We start from the raw sequence: 22,092 nt of genomic DNA, 5'->3' as shown, positions 1-22,092 counted from the left end.
ATCCCAGAACTCCTCCTTTCTATCCTCATGGATCAAGTCAACTATTTTTCTTCAATTTACCCAATTAGTCAACATAAGAGTCAATTTCCTATATTGCTTCCTTTTATGTCCAAATACAAAATCTCTTGGATATTCAAATGGCAATATGGTATTTCTCAAGACATAGTCATTCAACAACATTTTGTAAATTGGTGGGATGCATTCAAACACCATTGCATTATTGAACAAGTCAAACAAGAATTCCCAGTCAGCATTCATGTTCTTACAGTCCCAAAGATTAAGTCTTCACAGTAGAACCCAATTGCTCCTGTCACTCAAGGAAGCCCACTTCCCCTTATAACAATCAGACTTGGAAGCCCAACATCCACCTCTAGGCCTTCCAAACCTAAATTATCCACGTCCAAGCCCAAGTCAACCACCAGTGATGAACTTATTCAAATGGCAAAGTTATTAATGGCCCAAGCAAAGTCACAAATTGAAGATGAAGCCTCAAACGAATCAACCTCTTCTAAAGCCTCAACTAGTCATGATCCATATAGTTTACAATTCCAAGATGCTCAGGACCCATATGCCTAATTCGATCATTATATTTTATATATATATATATATATATAAAAGCTTCAATCAATACTCTTCTTCCTAGAAAAGTTGCTTATATATTTGCAATCACGTGTCACCAACTTTTTCGCCAAAAGTAATGAATAGTGAAAAAAGGCAATTCTACTGTTTACTATTCACAAATAAAATAGTAGACAGCACCCATGTACATCAGTCACTCAGTCAATCACTGAAAGCAACTCCAAAAGCAAAAAGCAGCACCCATGTGCCTTCACATGCTACTTTCTAATCAGATTCTCTTATCAGATCACATGCAGCACAATCATTGGCTCTCTCTTATCAGATCACATGCAGCACAGTCATTGACTCTTTCTATAAAAGACTTCCTCAGTCATTAAACAAAGGGCATGAAGGAAAAAGGAGAGAACTCTCATCAAATTCTCAAATACCCTTTCTACTTGTAAAACACATTAAATATCTTGTAATATGTATTCCGAAGTTATTATGTCAAGCTTCTAGTAAACAATTGTAAGTTACCTTTATATTCTGTAATTTCCATCAATTTTAGTTATCTATATTTATCTATCTCTGCATCTATTTCAGTTTAGTTTAATTATGAAAATACTTACTATTTATCAATTTAATAAATAAATAAGTCAAATAATTCTTAAGTTAGGCATAAACTAAGATAATTTTTTAATAATTAGGTCATGGTTAAGTTGGCTTAAAAGTCAAATCAATTAGCGTTTAGGTCGTTTTTAATATTTATATCCCCACTCTAATTCATCAAGCCAAATCAACAAAATAAATTTAGGGTCAATAAAATATTGAATTGGCCCAGTTTTTTGGAAAATTGCCAAATGTAGTTAGTCGATATTAGAAGGATTGTTTTAGAGATTATGTCTAACGAGATCAAAAGTCTTATTTGAGGAGTGACTTGAAAATAGGGGTCATTTGCTGATTTTTTCTTTTTTATATTTTTTTATTCAGTTTTTTTATTTGAACTAATTTTAATTGATTGAATTTTATAAAACAGATGTGCTGAGTGAATTTTATAAAATGAATAATGAAGTAATTGGTTAATTAACAAACAAAATAAAATTACAAAATTTGCAAACATAATTTTTGCATAGGAATTAATTAATGTTAAATTATTTTTATTTTATATTATAAACAAATATTTATTATTATTTAATTTCAAAATAATTTTTAATTAATTATTTCAACCCATGCATAGCACAAATAATAAACTAGTAATCATAATTTGAATATGACATTTTTTTCTCATTAAGTAAATTAATTTATTATTTTTTTTATACTTATTTAGTTATTTTAATCCTTCCCAAATAAAGACCTCAATTTAAATAATTTTAACCATAAACTTTGAAGTCCACTTTCTTTTCTTTCATCACCCTGACCTTCTCGATCTCCAACTAGAGCCGCAAGTCTCATTTCAGTTCATCTGCCAAAACTTTTTCAAACCCAAATGCAACCAGAGCCGCAAGTCTCATTTCAGTTCATCTGCCAAAACTTTTTCAAACTTTTTCAAACCCAAATGCAACCAGAGCCGCAAGTCTCATTTCAGTTCATCTGCCAAAACTTTTTCAAACCCAAATGCAACCAGAGCCGCAAGTCTCACTTCACTTCATCTGCCAAAACTTTTCAAACCAAAATGCCATAATGGGATTGTTTGTTATAATTTTTAGAGGTGATTATAACTTATTTTTGATTTAAAAATTTGTGTCAAACTATTTTGATATAACTTATGTTTATAGCTTATTAAATAGATATAAATTAAATAAATTGTAAAAAATTAATTATTTGAAAGTTGAAATAGAAATACTTTTAACTTATATTTTCTGATTATCAACTTTTAATTTGAACAAATTCTACTAAACAGGCCTATATACCATTCCACTACTTCCTCAGAAACTACAATTATAGGTATCGTTACAAACTACACAAGTGAATTCAAGACCAGTGAATAACTTCCCAGCTTTGGGTTCGTTTTGTTGGACAATTTTCACTTTATTCGAAAAATTAAAGAAATGAGAGAAATTATTTGATTAAAAAAAATCAAAACAGTATAAAAATAAAATAAAACAATAGATTCTTATTTTGTTATAAAAACAAAATCAAAATCTAATAAAAATAAATAAAACAAAAAGTAAATTACTTACTTACCTTATTAATCTATCGAACAAATTTTTGATCAAGTCCAGTGTTTAACACTGTGTCCTTAAGACAGATTCGTCCTCTCTACGGTGCTTTCAGATTATGGACGTCTATTTCTCAGGATAAAATGATCAACAGTGAATAGTAGTAGCACTGCAAACTATTCACACAGCAAACACACTTTGTGTTTACCCTGTTTCTCACATGAAAATAATGTAGCACAATGCAGAGAGAACAACAACAGAATTGAGGACGAAAATTCAAGTGAAAATCCAAATAAGGGATTGCCTATTTACAGATGGAATAGTGGTTGTTCGATTTGAATCCAATAGGTAGCAGACTTGTTTGAACAGGTACAAGACCTGTTCGGTTTTGAATAAATAGATACAATCCTGTTCCGTTTGAATTTTGAACAGATATGGGTTTGAACTGAATCTGTTCGGACCGATAGAAACCTGTATAAAAATTCTGAAAAGGTGCTAACCAAAATTGAATTTATTCTAACCGAAATGTGAAATCAAAACTGGACAGATTTATTTTTCCAAAAAATAAAAATAAATTCAAATGTTTTTTGCCGAAAAAGAATTAGTATTGGGCTGGACAAGCCCAACCCAATGTCACACCACGCACCCGTACCCAAGCCCAACCCAACCCAGCTCACCCGACCGACTAGACAGACGGACGGCGGTAGCCCGCACGTATGTGTTTATTTTGAGTTCAATGAGTCTAGCCCACTTTGCCCATAACTTCCCCCTCTACAAAACTTGAGTGCTCCTTGGGGCCTACCTCAACTTCCAAACTCAAGCCTTATAAACCCACTCAAAGTTTTCTTACCAAACCAATGTAGGACAAGCTTTAACTCAAACCTTTGTGGAAATTCTACCAAAATACAATTTTCATGGAGCTCACTTTGGCTTCAATTTGTCATTCACCCGATAATGGTTTTGAGCAACCAAATATACTACGTGAATCACAACGCGGCATAGAACACGTTACCATTTAGACCCGCCAACTTTGGCGCATGGGTCCCACCTAAAAATTAAACCAAATTTGAGGAAAAATCTAATTTTTCCAAAACCATTTCTTATAATCCCCCACATGAATGGAATTTTATGACAACGGAAATGCAACAATATGCAGAATTTGTCGAAAGAGTATAAATCAAAAATATCTTGCATCAGGATAGGTATCTTTCGGCCTTGAACCTTCCCTAGTGATAACCTATCGGGTTTACTAGCTAACCAATGGACGTGATGACTTGAATTGTTCAGTCGTTTGTGTAAGCCAAGACAATAGATTTCACACAAAATATCTTTTGACACATCGTGGTTCTCACAGTTGTGTTCATTTTAGCCTTGAACACTCCTGGTTGTTCATGAATACTTCTAGAGAATTTAGCCACTTTATTCCTATAGAACCGGCTCCAGTTCGACACTCATATAGGTAATTCTTATTGTGAGTATCTCTTATACTAGTCTTAATTTTTGTACCTAAATCAAGATATAAGTAATCATTAAAAGCAAAACTTATCCTTAAACCCCTGCATACAACTTATGTTACAGATATCACTCTTGCCATAGAAATAGGTAGGGAATTCTAATCCCTTAGTAATTGTTGGCGAGCCACACATAACTTAGTTGTTCCTTTGAATTTAGTTCTTGGGATCTCCAGTCATTTAAGTATGGTTACCATTATGACGACTCTTATGTAATAGGGTTTAATCCCATCCCCTTTGATGAACTATACACTTGCTCTTTTGTCAAACCTTTTGTTAACGGATCCGCAATATTCTTTTTAAATTTTATATAATCTATTGAGATTATTTCATTTGAGAGCAATTGCCTTACGGTATTATGTCGACGACGAATGTGTCGTGACTTACCATTATACATATGACTTTGTGCCCTGCCTATTGCAGATTGACTATCACAATGAATGCAAATAGCTGGCACAGGTTTTGGCCACATTGGAATGTCTTCTAGGAAGTGGCGAAGCCATTCTGCTTCTTCTCCAACTTTGTCTAAAGAAATGAACTCAGATTCCTTTGTGGATCATGTGATGCATGTTTGTTTCGTGGATTTCCAAGAAACAATAGCGCTATCCAAAGTAAAGACATATCCACTAGTGGATTTTGAATCTTTAGTATCCGATATCCAATTTGCATCACAATAGCCTTCCAGTACTGCAGGATATCGAGTAAAGTTCAAATCATGATCACAGATAAATATTAGATATTTAAGAACCCGAATGATCGTTTTCCAATGGTCTTCTCCGGGGTTACTAGTTTACTTACTCAATTTACTAACACATAAGCTATATCAAGATGAATGCAATTCATTAGGTACATTAGGATTCCAATGCAATTCACCTTTATTTTTTGATAAACAAAGACTGATGTCTATAGGTGTTCTTGCTACATTCATTTCATCTTTGATATATTTACTAAGAATTTTTTCAATATAATGAGATTGAGATAATGCATATCCATCAGATATTTTAGTAATTTTCATTCCTAATATTACATATGCGACCCCCATATCTTTCATATCAAATCTTTTGTTTAACATTTGCTTAGTTGATTTGATCATGTTTTGACTGCTTCCAATGATTAGCATGTCATCCACATAAAGACAAACGATGGCATAACAGTGTTTTTAACGTAGACGCACTTGTCACATTCGTTTATCTTAAACCCATTAGTAAGCATAGCATGATCAAATTTTTCATGCAATTGCTTAGGTACTTGTTTTAATCCATAAAGAGATTTTATAAGCCGACAAACTTTTTTTCCTTACTTTGGCAGTACAACCCTTTCGGGTTGCTCCATATAAATCTCTTCATTTAGATCACTATTTAAAAAAGTTGTCTTGACATCCATTTGATATATCTCTAGATTATACAATGCTACTATGACAATAAGCATGCGGATAGATGTTATTCTTGTCACAGAGGAACATGTGTCAAAATAGTCCAGACCTTCCTTTTGTTTGTAACATTTTATCACAAGTCTTGCTTTATACTTGTCTATTGAACCATCTACTTTCATTTTTCTCTTGAATATCCATTTATATCCAAGAAGTTTAGAACCGAGTGGAAGATCCATCAATTCTCAAGTATGATTTTGCATAATGAATTCAATTTCATTATTAATAGCCTCTTTCTACAAAGGTGCTTCAAGACCTGTCATTGCTTTCTTAAAGCTTTGAGGTTCATTTTCTAACAGGTATGTTAGAAAATCTAGACCAAAGTACTTTGATGTTCTTACTCTCTTACTTCGTCTTGGTTCATCATCAGTTAAATCTTGTTGGTTATGACCATTACTGCTCTCTTGCGTTTGATTGTCATTAGCCCTGTTTGGTATGGCTTATTTCCAGCTTATGTCAGCTTTTAGCTTAATTTAAGCTATTTTGATGTGTTTGATTCAGCTTAACAATACAGCTTATACCTTTTTGTAAGTCAAAAATTAACTTATTCTTTGAGTGGGAAAGGAGAAGCTTAATTTATAAGTCAAAAATCAGCTTATGTTCACAACTATAAGCTATATAAGCTATTAGGCTATAAGTTATAATTACTTTCTCATAGCTCTACCAAACGGGGCCATTATTCTTTTGACTTTGTGTACAATCATAAGTTATTTTATGTAAACTTAATTCCTATCCTTTCTTGTAAGGAAAAACATGTTCAAAAAACACAGCATTCCTTGACTCTATAATAGTGTTCACATGTATATCAGGTATTTCTGATTTATAAGTCAGAAATCGATATGCACTACTATTCTGAGTATAACCAATAAACACACAATCCACTATTTTTTGTCATATCTTAGTCTTTTTATGAACAAAAACTTCTACTTTTTCCAAACACCCCCACACTTTTAAGTATTTGTAGGAAGATTGTTGACCTTTCCACAATTCATAAGGAGTGTTGTTGGTTTTCTTGTGGGGTACTCTGTTATGAACATAATTAGTAGACAAAATTGCTTCACCCCACAAGTTCTGCGATAAGCTTAAACTTAGTAGCATGGCATTCATCATTTCTTTAAGGGTTCTATTCTTCCTTTCAGCAATTCTATTTTGTTGTGGAGAATAGGGTGCTGTAGTTTAGTAAATAATGTCATGTTGTGTACAAATTTCATTTAAAGGTACATCATATTCACCACCCCTATCACTTCTAACTATTTAAATAATTTTTACCAAGTTGATTTTCAACTTTAGTTTTGTAAAGTTTAAACATTTTCAAGACTTCATCTTTACTTCTAAGTAAGTATAGATAATAATATCTTGTGCAATCATCGACAAATGTTATGAAATACTTTTTGCCTCCTCTAGTTTGAACAAATTTAAGATCACACACATCAGTATAAATTAATTCTAGAGGTTCGGTTTTTATTTCAACCAATTTAAATGGAGCCTTAGTTAGTTTTGCTTCTACACAAATCTCACATTTGTGATTAGGATCAACTTCAAATTTTGGTATATAACCCAAACCAATTAATCTACGCAAAGCATCAAAATTTACATATCCTAATCTACCATGCCATAAATTTAACTCAAGAATATAAGGAAAAGATGTGTTATTCTTGTTAATAGAAAGTTTTTGTATAATAGTCATTACATTTAACTTGAAGAGACCATCACTCATGTATTCCTTACCAACATACATACCACTCTTTATTAATATAAATTTATCAAACTCAAATATAAGTTTAAAACCATTTTTACTTAAGAAAGAACCAGAAACTAAATTCTTCCGGATGTCTAGTACATGCAGCATGTTGTTGAGGATAAGTTTCTTCCCCGATGTCGTCTTCAAGATCACTTTCTCTTGTCAAGCCACGGTAGAAATAGATGAATTTCTCATGAAAAGTTGTTCATCATTTGCAACCTCATTATAAGTAGTGAATATATTTCTGTCCGCGCAAATGTGTCGAGTTGCTCTTGTGTCAACCCACCATTCATTGGGATTTCCAACCAAATTAGCCTCAGACACCACAGCAAAGAGATTAATGTCATTTACCCCGTCAAAGATGTAATCTAACTCTGTCACATTGGCTTGATTGGTTATCTTCTTACTTATATTTCCGCGATCCTTCTTAGAGCGGCAGCAATCAGAGGCTAGATGTCCAATCTTGCCACAATTATAGCATTTTCATTTGAACTTCTTATTGCCATTGTTGTCGCCTTGTTTAGGATCATCTCTAGCAAACTTTCTCTTTTTGTTATGTGGTTTGAGCATATGTTCAACCACATTAACTTTGGATTTAATGAGATTCTTATCATTCCTCTTTTCAGCCTTACGGTTATCTTCCTCAATTCTTAGTCTTACAATGAATGCATCCATGGTCATCTCTTTGCGTTTATGTTTTAAATAATTTTTGAAATCTTTCCAAGCTAGTGGTAATTTTTCCACTAACGCAGCGACTTGGAAAGACTCGCTCAGAGACATACCTTCAGCATGAATATTATGCAAAATTAATTGAAAACTTTGAACTTAAAAAATTACCGTTTGAGAGTATACCATAACAAAGTCCAGAAATTTACTGACAACAAATTTCTTTGTGCCGGCATTCTCTGTCTTGTATTTTTTCTCTAAAAAATCTCACAATTCTTTTGCTGTTTTCAGAGGGCTGTAAACATTATACAGCATATTGTCAAAGGCCATTGAGGATGTAAATTTTACACACAAAATCAAAATGTTTCCAAGCGTCTACAGCAGGAATAACTTGCTGATCACTTTCATCCTCTTTTGGTACTAGAGCCTCTTCACGGAGAAATCGAGCCAAATTTAGAGTTGTAAGATAGAATATCATTTTCTATTGTCATTTCTTAAACTCGGTGCTATTAAATTTTTTTAATTTTTCACCATGATTTATTAAAACTTGAATATGATTCTAGATAGGAATCGGAGTTGTTATAGCAATTGAAGGACCACTTTCAATTGTAGTAGCTATAATATCTAATTATAAAAATCAGAAAAATTAAAACACAAATTAATTTTACTTTTCTAGTTATTAAAACCAGAAAAATAAAATACTACACAATAATTTTCTGTAATACTATTATACAAATTAATATTCTGAAATTGTTAATAACAAACAACATATTACTATTATTTGTCAAAGAAAATAAACAATATATTACTACTATTTATCAAACAGTATATGACTACTATTTGCATTTTCTAATCAAATTATCACTTTATAAAAATACAGAAAATAAATACAATAAAGACAAAATAAATCTGTCTTAAAATTGTTAGACAATCTTCACTGTATTCAAAAAATTAAAAAAATGAAAGAAACTGTATAATTACAAAAATCAAAACAGTATAAAAAAATTAAAATAGATTCTTATTTTATTACAAAAATAAAATTAAAATTTCATCAAAGTAGATAAAATAAAAAGTAAATTAATTACTTACCATATAAATCTATCGAACAAATTTTTGATTAAATCTAGTATTTAACATTACATTCTTAAAACAGATTCGTCCTCTTTACGATGCTTTTAAACTATAAACGTCTACCTCTCAAGATAAAATGATCAACAATAAATAATAACACCACTACAAACTATTCACACAATGAACACCCTGTATTTACCCTCTTTCTCACCAAAAAATAATACAACAAAATACAAAGAGAACAACAAAATTGACAACGTGAGATAAGACTCATTAGATTTAAAATAAACAACCGTTCCTTGTTAGCCTTTCGGTCATAAAACTCACTTTATAATTTTAAACAACCAAATATACTACACAAATTAAAACGCAACATAAAACGTATTTCTACTTAAACTGTCAACTTTCACACATAAATCCTATTTAAAAATTAAATTAAAGTTTAAAAAAAAAATCTAATTTTTTCTTAACCATTTCACATAAAAATTTGGCATTTTAATCAAAAATAAAATAAAATAAACTTTTAAAAAAAATTGATATTTTAATCATAAAAAAATAAAATAAATTTTTTAATTTAATAAAATAAAATATCAAATTCATAGTATAATCATTTTTTTTTTCTTACAAAAATTGAAAAAAATCAAAAAAATCGACCTCAATCGGAGCTTTTTACCAATAAAATAAAACAAACCCACATCCAGACGAAGGCAAAGAAAACCATAGAGAACAAATTGGCCATAATTTTTCATAGCATCCTGCCTGAATCACAAAACCAGCTGTTTCACCACGCCCCTCATTTACCATGATTGTCATCACTCACATATTTGTATCCATCAACATCAATCAAAACTAGTAAATTGAACAAAACATAATATCAAGAAGGAAGAATTAGCGCAAACCCCCCTACTAACATTAGATGCAAACATTAGATGATTGTTCAACGCCCCAGTGGTGTTTGACAACACAAAACACAACTAAACAAAGAAATTTGCCGGGTGCAAACCCATAATAGGTCCCCTAAAAAACATCACTGCACACCAACCACTACCCATTTCACTAAAAACTTAGACTATCAATCTATATATGGCTTAACAGTAAAGGACCACCTCCACCACAATCCACCACCACCACCACCACCTGAGCACAACGCTCGATTAAGCACGCTCACCTCTGATCCTCCTTGCCAACTGAATGTCCTTGGGCATGATTGTAACACGCTTGGCATGGATGGCACAGAGGTTAGTGTCTTCAAACAAACCCACAAGATATGCCTCAGCAGCCTCCTGCAGTGCTAGCACAGCATGGCTCTGGAAACGCAAATCAGTCTGCAACCAAAATCAACACACAAACAAGCAATTAGCAATTATTACAATAAAATAAAAAATACAAAAATGTTTTTAACAATTGAGACCCTTCAATTACCTTGAAGTCCTGAGCAATTTCACGTACAAGCCTCTGGAATGGAAGCTTCCTGATCAGGAGCTCAGTACTCTTTTGGTACTTGCGAATTTCACTGCACATCAATTAAGAAAACAAATAATTCACTCGCTAATTACACTTATATATACATCACACACAGCTTGAAAATTTTATATAAACTTCTTTGTAGAAATCAAACACTCACCGAAGAGCAACAGTTCCAGGGCGGTATCTGTGAGGTTTCTTCACACCTCCAGTGGTTGGGGCTGACTTACGAGCAGCCTGCAGCAACAACCAACATCATCATTATTAACACAATTCAGAGCAATTGAGAGAATATGATAAATGAATAGAGAGAGAGACCTTAGTAGCGAGCTGCTTCCTAGGAGCCTTTCCTCCGGTGGACTTACGAGCAGTCTGCTTGGTACGAGCCATCTAATTCAACCCAAAAAATTAGTTTAATTTTCAAATTCTAAATCTTATGTCTCTCTTAAATAGTGGTTTCATATTCGTAATCTGAAAGCCCTAACTGGATGCCTCCATTCCAAACAAGAATATGTGAACATCCGAACCAAATTAACGATCAAAAATCTCATCGTTGATATCAATAATTCGAAATTAACTAACCCTCCTACCCATATTTTCAACAAATTGTGATCTCACCAAAGAAACCCTAATTTTTAAAAAACGTACAAACCCCCTAAACACTAAAATGAAGAGATGAAACTATCTAAAATAAAATAAAATAAAATAAAATGAACAAAAGATCAAACAAAACTACAAAGCACGAAGCACCAACTCAGGGATCACCATGAACGAGTCAGAAAAGGTACAATAGAAACCCTAATTAGATATTCAAAATACAAAAATGAGACTTACCTCTAACCTCAAGAACGATTGAAGTCTTCACCTCCTGTTTGTCTCTGTATCTATTTCTCTCTCGCGAATCAAAATGTTGTAATGCTCACTGGTGGATGGGTATATATAGCGGGGTAGGGGGAGAGAGAAAAGACAATCGGACGGTGAAGATTGATTATCCATGTGCTTTATTGGACGGTGACGGGAAGGGATAGTTGTGTTTTCTGAACTGCAGTGGACGGATGAGATGTAAAGCTGGGGCTTCTAATCGGATCGTAAGAACTCAATACTCGATTCTTATTGGTCGACATGTTTCAGCTGTATTTCTTGAATGAATTAACGTTGCGGTAGGTATGCGAAGTTTGACCGAGTTGAATTTAAGAATTGGATTACAAATTAATTGAAACTCGTTTAGGGCTTCTTTGGGATGATCTAAATAAGTATATTTTTTGATTTTTTATGAAATATGGGTTGGATTTGAAGTGATGTGTTAGAGAGATAATGTAATTTAAATAAGATGATATGACTTAAATAGGATAGTGATTTTTTAACTTTTTATCTTTTTGCAACCCATGCCAAACTTGACCTAATTATTGGGAAACTATAGGTGACAACAACTTGGAAATTGTAGGAGGTGCTTGAGAAGTTGACTACTCCCTCTCTTTCAAAATAATAGGGCGGGTTTGATGAGTTTAAGTTTGGTAATTTAAAAATAATTTATTTTTTTATTTTTTTATTATATTATTTTTATATTTTTTTAAATATCTTTTATAAAAGGATAAAAAATATATTTATTTAAATCATTTTAATTAATTTTTTAATATTTTGAAATAAATTTTTTAAAAAAAAATTTGAAAAGAAAATTTAGAATTTTTTTAGTTTGTATGGTTATATATTTTAAAAATAGTTTTGGAGTTTAGAATGATTTGATATTTTGTTATAATTTAATAGATATGTGTGAGAGAAAAAATGATTGAGAATGAAAAAGAAAAGAGAAAAAGTAATTGATTGATGTGTAATAAAGAGAAAAGTAATTTTGAAATTTTTTTTAGATAATTTAATTTTTTTTGGTAATATAATTATTACATTTTAAAAATATTATTTTTTTAAAATTATCTTTTAATAGTATATTTTTTTAAAAGAATATCAATTGTCATAATTGTACCGTTTGTGTTATTAATGAATTTAAAAGAATGGCAAAATAAGAAATTTATATTATTTTAATTCTTAATTTTTGAAAATGTACTAATATTTTGAAACAATGAAAAATAAAATAAGCGACTAATATTTTGGGACGGAAGAAGTGTTTTAATTTTTAGTTATTTTAGTAACTTAAAATAGTTGTATTTGGGAAAATGATTAAATTTTGTTTATAATTAGATGTGATGTTTATTAAAAAAAATGGTGAATTATACTAATAGTCTCTATAGTTTGGGGTTTGTGTTACTTTAATCTCTGACTTTTCAATTGTGACACATTTGATCCTGAATTTTGAATGTTGTTCCAAATAAGAATAATTGAAGATACCATTAGATTTTTCAAGGGTAAAATCATCAATTTAATAAAATATAAACTAATTTGACAAAAATAAATGTCAAAAAAATATTTTTCAATTTTTAAAAATTATTTCTACCACTAAAGATAAAATTATGTAAAATTGATAAATCTTTTAGACATTTATTTTTTTTTACCAAATTAATTTTTATTATGTTTTTAGATGATGATCATGTAAAATTAATTTTTAAAAATTAATCATGTAATTTTATTAATTTTGATCAATTTTATATAATTTTATCTTTAGTGGATAGAAATAATTTTTAAAAATTAAAAATATTTTTTTGATATTTATTTTTGTCAAATTAGTTTATATTTTATTAAATTGACGATTTAACCTTGAAATCAAACAATTATATCTTCAATTGTTTTTTTTTTTGGAACAAGATTCAAAATTCAAGATCAAATGTATCACAATTGAAAAGTCAGGGACTAAAGTGACACAAATTCTAAATTATAAGGATGTTAGTGTAATTTGTCTTTAAAAAAAATTATAGATTTGATATGACATTTTCCTTATTAATTATTTTAATTTATTTTATTTTTGAATAACATTTTAGTTCAAAAAGCTGAAAAAAACCTATTGCCAAACATCCCCTGGGCTATGATACATCTATTCTATTTCGTTTTTATTTTAGGCCATGTTACAAAATTAATAAAGGGTTATTAACTCCTTTCATTTGGATAGAATATTTTGTTTGGTTTCAATTTTCACAATTCACTTTTTATAAAATTTTACTTTTCTGTTTTTTGTATTATTTTATTTTCATTGAATTTTTTTAATATTTTAAACAATTTTTTTAATTTTTAGACACACCTAACATAAATACACTTAAAAAGTATAACATTTGTGAAAAAAAATCTTTAAAAATTCACTAAATACTAAAAATACAAAAATTCAATGCATTTTTCATATTTTTTTATATTTATTAATTTTTTACAAATATTTTACTAAATAAGGTGCATGTAAAAAAGTAAAAAAAAAATACTTAAAGTTTTAAAAATATTCACTAAAAATAAAAATAAAAAACACGACAAAAAAAACTCAATTTCCAAAAAATTGAATTCAGAAAATTGAAATCAAACACATTGAATATTTTTAAAGAGTTAGTTTTTTTTTCATATGGACATAAATACCCCTGTTTTCATATGACATTTTTTTTTTAAGTATACTACATAGTGTGATAAAATAAAATAAAAATAAAAACGATCCTATATATATTTTTGGTTTTTGTCTTTTTTAAACCTATACTAATATTGTGTGAGAACCCTACGAACAGTTATGAAGGTATTGTGGGAAAAAATTTAGTTGTAAAATATTTTTATTTGATTTAATTTTTAGAATTTGTATTTTGAATTTATTTTTTAAAAACTTATAAATTAGTTTAACAAAAACAAATATAAATATATATTTAAACTTTTAAATATTATTTTATGTTTCAAAAAAAAATTATTTTAAAATTTTCTCTGGGGAACACGTCCAAATTTAAATAATATAAAACATTAAATTTGAAGGAAAGTGAATAGATATATAAAAATAAGGGAGGAGAATGGTGCATAGCAAAAGAGGTATTTTAGGTCAAGTTTGGTAACTCAAAAATAATCTATTTTTTTATTTTTTTATCTTTTTTTCATCACATCACCTTTTTACTTTTCTGTACATCTTTTTGTAAAAAGACTAGTGCACTTATTTAGGTCATCTCAAATAATTCCTTAATTTTAATATAAATATATATAAATATATAAATAATAAAAATAAAAATAAAAATAAAAGCTTTTTTTTGTTGGAACAGAAAAATAAAAACTTAGTTCAAACAACTTTTAATATTGTGCTATTTTCTATACAAATTGAAATAAATATATTCATTTAATGTCTTTTAACATTTGTCACATGTTAATAAAAGTCTTATTTTTATTGTGGGGTTGCCTTGAGAAGTGCTAAAAAAGTTGATTTTTTTTATTTATTATGAAAAGAAGTATAAAAAGTAATGAGATAATATGATTTAAATAAGTTAATATATAAATAAATTAACTTTTTTGACATTTTTTAAAATGAATGCTTTTGTAAAATGTACAACTTAATTGGTGGGAGCACATATCCCACCAGGGGCGGAGCCATGCTGGGCTGGGCTGAGGAGGGTCACGTGGCCCTCTTGGGTTTTGGGAATTTTTTTTCTTTTAAACAAAAAGAAAATATATTAAATAAAAGGATTATAAAAATATTATTTAAAGTGAAATGTCAATTACATTTTTAAAATTATGAGAACAATAATGATTATTTTGATTGAAAATAAAGAGGCTATATTATTATCTATAAAAATTTCAATATAATTATGATGTCTATTATTATTGACATGCAAACATAATAAATTTCAATGAAGATATAGAATTTATTGAATTGTTAATTACATTTAACATGTAAAGTTTATCCTTCATGTGTTTCTTTCCATTCATAACTAAAATGACCACTATATAAATTATAATCAAGCAACACATCTTCAATTATAAAAATGAAAAAAATTACAATAGGTCATAACTAATATCAGAATGAGTCATAACTAACTATTACTTGATGTATAGTCATAACTAAGATAACAATCATAAGAAATTATAACTAAATTATATCTAACACGATAATGTGCTATAACTGAAAACCACAAAGACCATAATTGCGACATATGATAGATATTTTTTTTACGGTATGTTTTATAGAATTTATCTACTAAAATATATCATTTCTGTCTCAACATATCTACTTTTTTAATTTTTCAATCCACCTGTAAAATAGTTACTCCCCAAAATTTGTATAAAATTTAATCTCAAATCATTTGATTTAAAATTCACATTTATCCAAATGAACTCTTAACATTTAAGTTTAGTAATATCTCATTGTTGTTTATTATGAAAAAAAAAATTAATCATTGTGTTTGGTTTGAGTTTTTTGGATTAAGTTTTTTGAAAATTGAATTTTTTTATTTTCGTGCTTTTTTGGTTTTTAGTAAATATTTTTAAACATTTTTTTTACTTTTTTAGATGCACCTTACTTAGATGTATCTAAAAAGTAAAAAATTTGTGAAAAAATATTTTAAAAAATTAATAAATACATAAAAATATAAAAAATGTACTGAATTCTCATATTTTTATATTTTTGGTATTTAGTGAATTTTTAAATGGTTTTTTTCATAATTTTTTTACTTTTTAGGTATATTTATGTTGGTATGTCTAAAAAGTAAAAAAAAATTCTTAAAATATTAAAAAAAAATCAGTAAAAACAAAAAAACATGAAAAACAAGAAAGTAGAATTTTCTGAAAAGTATTTTTAGAAAAATGAAACCAAATTATGATTAATTTGTGCTCCCTCTGTACTGAATTCCTGGCTACGCCGCTGTATCTCACATTTTTTTTTCCCTTTTTAAGAATATATATTTCACATCTAAGTAATAATTGTTGTATTGAATAAATGTTGAACAAATTTTTTCATTCATTAAACTATCAAATATTACTAAACAGTTTATTAAATCAACTCAATTCTTAAATCATAAAAGCAAAAATAAAAATAAAAATTTTACTATAAAATTATTGTATGGGTGGGAAATATTCATAGTGTCCGTACTCCTTGCATCCAAGCTCGTCTGGCTCCAAACGGCGTCTTGCTTCCTGAAACGCAATGAATGTGAGTTACCTGGCAAGTGTTTTGTCGAAAAGCCCCTCCAACGGTCAAGTTAGCACCATTGTGAGATAAAAGAATGTAAAGAGAGTGAATAGTGGAGGATTGCTTACCCTTTTTATGAGTGAAGTCATGCGTCTTATCTTGGCAACTGGCTTGTTTTCCAAGGTTGTACGCACCTTACTTCCTTTGTCCTTTACTAGACGCATATACATATTGTCCTCTCCTTTCATTACACGTGTGCTCGTCAATACTGCCAAACAGTATTGGCCAAACCGCCAAACAATATTAATATATACTATTAGTAATTTCCTCTCCTTACACTCTATTGGAGCACGTGGAATGTTTAAACCGAGCTATCACTTCTAATTTAATCTTACTTCAGCTATCCTCAATCGTACTAACTTTGAATACTCTTACGCTGAGCTAACTCAGGTCGGCCTCACCAAATGGCCTCACAACTTGGCCAAGCCCCTCAGGACTCTCGACATTTAGCCCAGTCTATGGTCATTACCCTCACAGCTCGCCTAAGCCCTTCACAACTCGGCTAACTCATTTTGCTTGTCACCTGCACAACCTTCCACATGTTAGCTTAGGGAAGACCTTTAGCTCGGCTCTAGATAGCAACTGTAATCTTGGCTCAGCTCGGCCCATTATTGAAACGCGAGCATAGCCCAACCTATGGCCTAAACTCATAAAATAACTTGGTCCATCCTTTGACCTACATAATAGTCCCGTTGTTTGGTTGAGCACGAAGGCCTGCGCTAAACTTAGGTCAACCCATATGTTCGGTACAAATTCCCCTCTCAATTATAAAAGGTAAATTACATTGACCTTCTTTTGAGTTATGGAAAAAATACGAAAAGACTCATAATTTTAACATAATTATATAAATGGTAAAAAAACATAACGATATACAATGTAAAAGAGATGGAAATATTATTTTTTTATTCATACGACTAATGAATTTTTAATATAAAAAATGAGATAAAGTATTACATGAATAAAAATCTTAAGGGATCAATGTAATTATGTTAAATTTGTGAGACTTATTACATTTTATCAAAATCTCATAAAATATCAATATAATTTATCTAATTCTAAACGTATCGGGTCTGTTTGGTAACGTTTAGGTTTTCAGTTTATATTTACAAAAATTTTATAAACTGATTTTTGTTTATTTTTAGAAAAACATAAACTACAAACGCGTTTGGTAATTGACAAAATGTTTAAAAAAATTTAAAAATATAAAAAAGAGTGAGAAATGGCAAGTGGTGGCAGAAGACGTGGAGGAAAGTGTTGACGGTGGGTGGTAGGTAGCGGGTGGTGGTGGCGGGTGGGCGGGTGGGTGACGGTGGCGGGGTGGTGGGTGGTAGCGAGTGGGTGGTGGTGGAGGGTGGGTGGCAGAGGCGGGTGGTGGTGGGTAGGTGGCAGGTGGTGGTGGTGGTGGTGGTGGTGGGTGGGTGACGGTGGCGGGTGGTGGATGATAGCGAGTGGTAGTGGTGGTGGTGTGGGTGGCGGATGGCGGGTGGTAGCAAGTGGGTGGTGGTGGTGGCAGGTGGGTGACAGTGGCGGTGGTTGGTGGTAGCGAATGAGTGGTGGTGGAGGGTAGTGGTGGCAGGTGGCTGGTGGTGGCGGGTGGCTGGTGGTGGCGGATGGTGGATGGTGGTGGCAGGTGGGTGGTGAGTGGTAGTAGCAGGTGGTGGATGATAGTAGCGGGTGGTAGGTGGTGGCGGGTGGATGGCAGGTAGGTGGTGGGTGGTGGTAGTGGTGGTGGCGAGAGGTGGGTGGTGGCTGGTAGTAGCAGCTGGTGGATGGTAGTGGCAGGTGGGTGGTGAGTGGTGGTGGCAAGTAATGGTAAAAGGGTAGGTGATGGGTGGTGGTGGCGGAAGACAGTGGTGGAAAATGGTGGCGGGTGGTGGCTAGTGTTGGGTGGTAAAAAGAAAAAAACTCAAAACTCAAAACGGAAACATATTTTTTGAGTTTACATTTTTTGGCCAAATTTATAAACTGAGACCACTGATTTATAAATAAAAAATTTACCAAACAAGTTTTTATTTGAATTTTTTTAATTTTTATAAATATAAATAGAAAATTAAAAATGTAAGTATTACCAAACGGCACCATCATATTTGCACTCATTGTTAATTTGTAAAAATAAGCAAAATGTGCATAATAAATTATAATTTTATAAATATATATGTTCATTCAACATACTTGGACATAATTCATACGCGTAAGTTGTGAGTAACGGGGAATATTCAAATTCTATTTGTAAATGTTTTACTGAATAATGAATGGATTAATTATGGCTCCTTTTGGTAATCCTCTCAAATATAATTTTATCCATTGATTTGAGTATGCAGTTTGTTTAGAACTTTCAAATCATAATTCTATACTCATTTCTCAAAACTCAATTCAAAACATAATCATTACTTTTCAAAACTTATAACCAAATACATAATTCAAAACTCTTTTTAAAACTCAATTCAAATCAATATTTTAATTTTTTAAATATTTAAATATTTTAAAAATATTTTAATTTTGTTAAGATTTTAAATGTTTTAATATTTAAATATGCTATGATTTTTTTTAATTTTTTAATTTTTTGATTACTTTTAAATATTTTAATTTCAAAATATTACGATTTTAATTTTTTAAATTTTAAAATATTTTATAAAAATAAATTCAAACTCTATTTTATAAAAATATTTTAAAATATTTTAATTTTTTTGTTATGTATTTGGTTACGATATAAGTGTAGAGTTGTGAAAGTAGTATGAAGTTTTAAGTTATGTGTTTGGTTATGAGTTTTAAAAATAATTTCTTAATTGAGTTTTGTTTTATGTGTTTGGTTACGATTTGAATGTAGAGTTATTTTAAAATTTAAAATATTAACACTTTAAATTATTTAAAATTTTTGAATATTTAAATTATTTAAATTTTTACGATTTAAATTTTTTGAATATTTATTTTAATTTTTTACTTATTAAATTTTTTAGATTATTTAAATTATTTAAACATTTATGATTTAAATTTTTTGAATATTTATTTTTAAAAAAAATTATTTCCTTTGTAGTATTTTCAATTAAAAAATTGATTAATGTTATTTTCTGTTAATAATAATTTTTTTTAATTGAATTTTAAGAAGAGTTTGGTTATGAGTATTTATCAGAATTTTCAATAGTATAAAAGCAGTGTGTTTTGTTATAGGTTATAATAGTTTGAATTAAGTTTTGAAAATTATTTCCAAAACTCATAACCAAACAAATTTTTTTACTTCACATGTCAAATCAAACTTTCAAAACTCAATTCCACACTCAATTCAAAACTTATTCAACACTCTATTCAAAAATCATAACCAGGCAAATTTTCTACACTTAAATCATAATTTCACAACTCACAAACTCAAAATACAACTCATACTCTCAAATCATATTTACAAAATTCTACGAAACGCAACCTAGAGTTTTCCGACACAAAAATAAAATAAAATAAAATAAAAGAGAAACGATTTGATGGCTTGAGCCCATTAAAAAAATGACTCGTAGTTCGAATTTCATGCGGCTCGAATGGCCCGAACTGCCCAAAACGACGTCGTTTTGGGCAGTTTTTTTTTTTTCTTTCTTTCTTTTTTCTTTTTTCATTTGCATTCTTTCGAACAGACAGAGAGGGAAGAGAAAAGGAATGAGAGAGAGAGAGAGAGAGAAGAGAAGAGGCGATCGACGGTGATGGTCGGTGATGGTGGCGGCGATCGACGGTGATGGTCGGTGGTCGGTGATGGTAGCGGCGATCACAGATCTGGATCTGGAAAGAAAAAATTCTGCATTTTTTCTAAGTAGATTTGGATCTGCAAAAAAAAAAAAAAATTATTGACGATGAGATCCAGATCTGTAGAGGAATTTTTTTTTTTTTTTTGTTGATGAAGATGATGATGACGTTGAAGATGTTGAAGATGATGAAGATGAAGATGATGATGATGTTGAAGATGATGGCCCGAACTGCATTTTTTTTCTCTATTTTCTCTGCATTTTTCTTCTTCTTCTTCCATTTCTCTGTATTTTTCTGCCCGACATCAAGAAAAATTGGGTTAGCATCATCAGTTTTCTTAAACATCATCACCATTTTTTTTTTTGATGTCGAAACCCAGATTAAACATCATCTCCTTGTGTTGATGCCGAAACTCAGCTCCTTCTTCTACTCTTCTTCTTCTTCAGCTTTCTTCTTCTCCTTCAGTTCAGAAAAAAGCGAAAAAAAAGACACCAAAACGACGTCGTTTCCACAACTTACATTGGTCTCTTCAGAAGTCCCATGCTAGTTCTGTAAGTTTCCAAACCAGAAGTCCCATGCTAGTTCTGTAAGTTTCCAAACCAGAAGTCCCATGCTAGTTCTGTAAGTTTCCAACTTACATTGACTTAGTTTTCAAACCAGAAGTCCCATGCTAGTTCTGTAAGTTTCCACAACTTACATTGGTCTCTTCCTCGGTGTTTGAGGTGTTCCCCAACCCTTCTCGTGGCTGTTATACGACTTTGGCCCCCGATGGCCTATTTTCAAGCTTAAGTGTTAGAAAAGTACATTTTTCAACTTAGTTTTCAAGCCGGAAGTCCCGTGCTAGTTCCGTAAGTTTCCACAACTTAAATTGGCTCCTCCTGAGGTTTTTGAGGTGTTCACTGGGCTTTCTCGTGGCTATTACACGATTTTGGCCCCTGATGGTCTATTTTCAAGCTTAAGTGTTAGAAATGTATATTTTTTGACATAGTTTTCAAACCGGGAGTCCTGTTCTGGTTTCGTAAGTTTCCACAACTTACATTGGTCCCTCCCGAGGTGTTTGAGGTGTTCATTGGGCCTTCTCGTGGCTATTACATGATTTTGGCCCCGATGGCCTACTTTCAAGCTTAAATATTGGAATAGTGCATTTTTGGACTTAGTTTTCAAACCGGGAGTCCTGTGCTAGTTCTGTAAATTTTCACAATTTACATTGGTTCCTCCAAGGTGTTTGAGGTGTTTCCCAGCCCTTCTCCAGCCCTTCTCGTGGCTGTTACATGATTTTGGACCTCGATGGCCTATTTTCAAGCTTAAGTGTTGGAAAAGTGCATTTTTCGACATAGTTTTTAATCTGGGAGTCCCGTGCTAGTTCTCTCAATTTTCACAACTTAAATTGGTCCCTTCCGAGGTTTTTGAGGTTTTCCCCGGGCCTTCTTGTGGCTGTTACACGATTTTGGCTCCGATGGCCTATTTTCAAGCTTAAGTGTCAGAAAAGTATATTTTTTGACTTAGTTTTCAAATCGGGAGTCCCGTGCTAGTTCCGTAAGTTTTCACAACTTACATTGGTCCCTCCAAATGTTTTTGAGGTGTTGCCCAGGCCTTCTCATGGCTGTTACACGATTTTGACCCCCGGTGGCCTATTTTCAAGCTTAAGTGTTAGAAAAGTGCATTTTTCGACTTAGTTTTCAAACCAG

At 30.9% G+C, this 22,092-nt stretch overlaps 1 protein-coding gene across 2 annotated transcripts; it reads right to left on the bottom strand.

The window, feature by feature from the left end:
* Nucleotides 1-10,023: 10,023 nt before the first annotated feature.
* On the bottom strand, nt 10,024-11,723 carry LOC114284210 (Histone superfamily protein). 2 transcript variants are annotated; one of them, XM_028227112.2, is made up of 5 exons: nt 11,434-11,723; nt 10,918-10,989; nt 10,760-10,836; nt 10,558-10,648; nt 10,024-10,460 (listed from the first exon to the last, which is right to left on the bottom strand). In XM_028227112.2, the coding sequence occupies exons 2-5, from the start codon at nt 10,987-10,989 to the stop codon at nt 10,290-10,292; spliced, it is 411 nt and encodes a 136-aa protein (XP_028082913.1). In that variant the 5' UTR covers nt 11,434-11,723; the 3' UTR covers nt 10,024-10,289. The 2 variants fall into 2 exon arrangements, with proteins under 2 accessions (XP_028082913.1, XP_028082914.1); XM_028227113.2 differs by having other exon boundaries at nt 11,441-11,595.
* Between the last annotated feature and the right edge of the window lie 10,369 nt (nt 11,724-22,092).

Source organism: Camellia sinensis, chromosome 1 (genome assembly GCF_055761805.1).
Source record: "Camellia sinensis isolate YWXY chromosome 1, ASM5576180v1, whole genome shotgun sequence".
NCBI lineage: Eukaryota > Viridiplantae > Streptophyta > Magnoliopsida > Ericales > Theaceae > Camellia > Camellia sinensis.
Note: the sequence above shows the minus strand (reverse complement) of the source record. Positions and strands in the feature narration are given on the sequence as shown.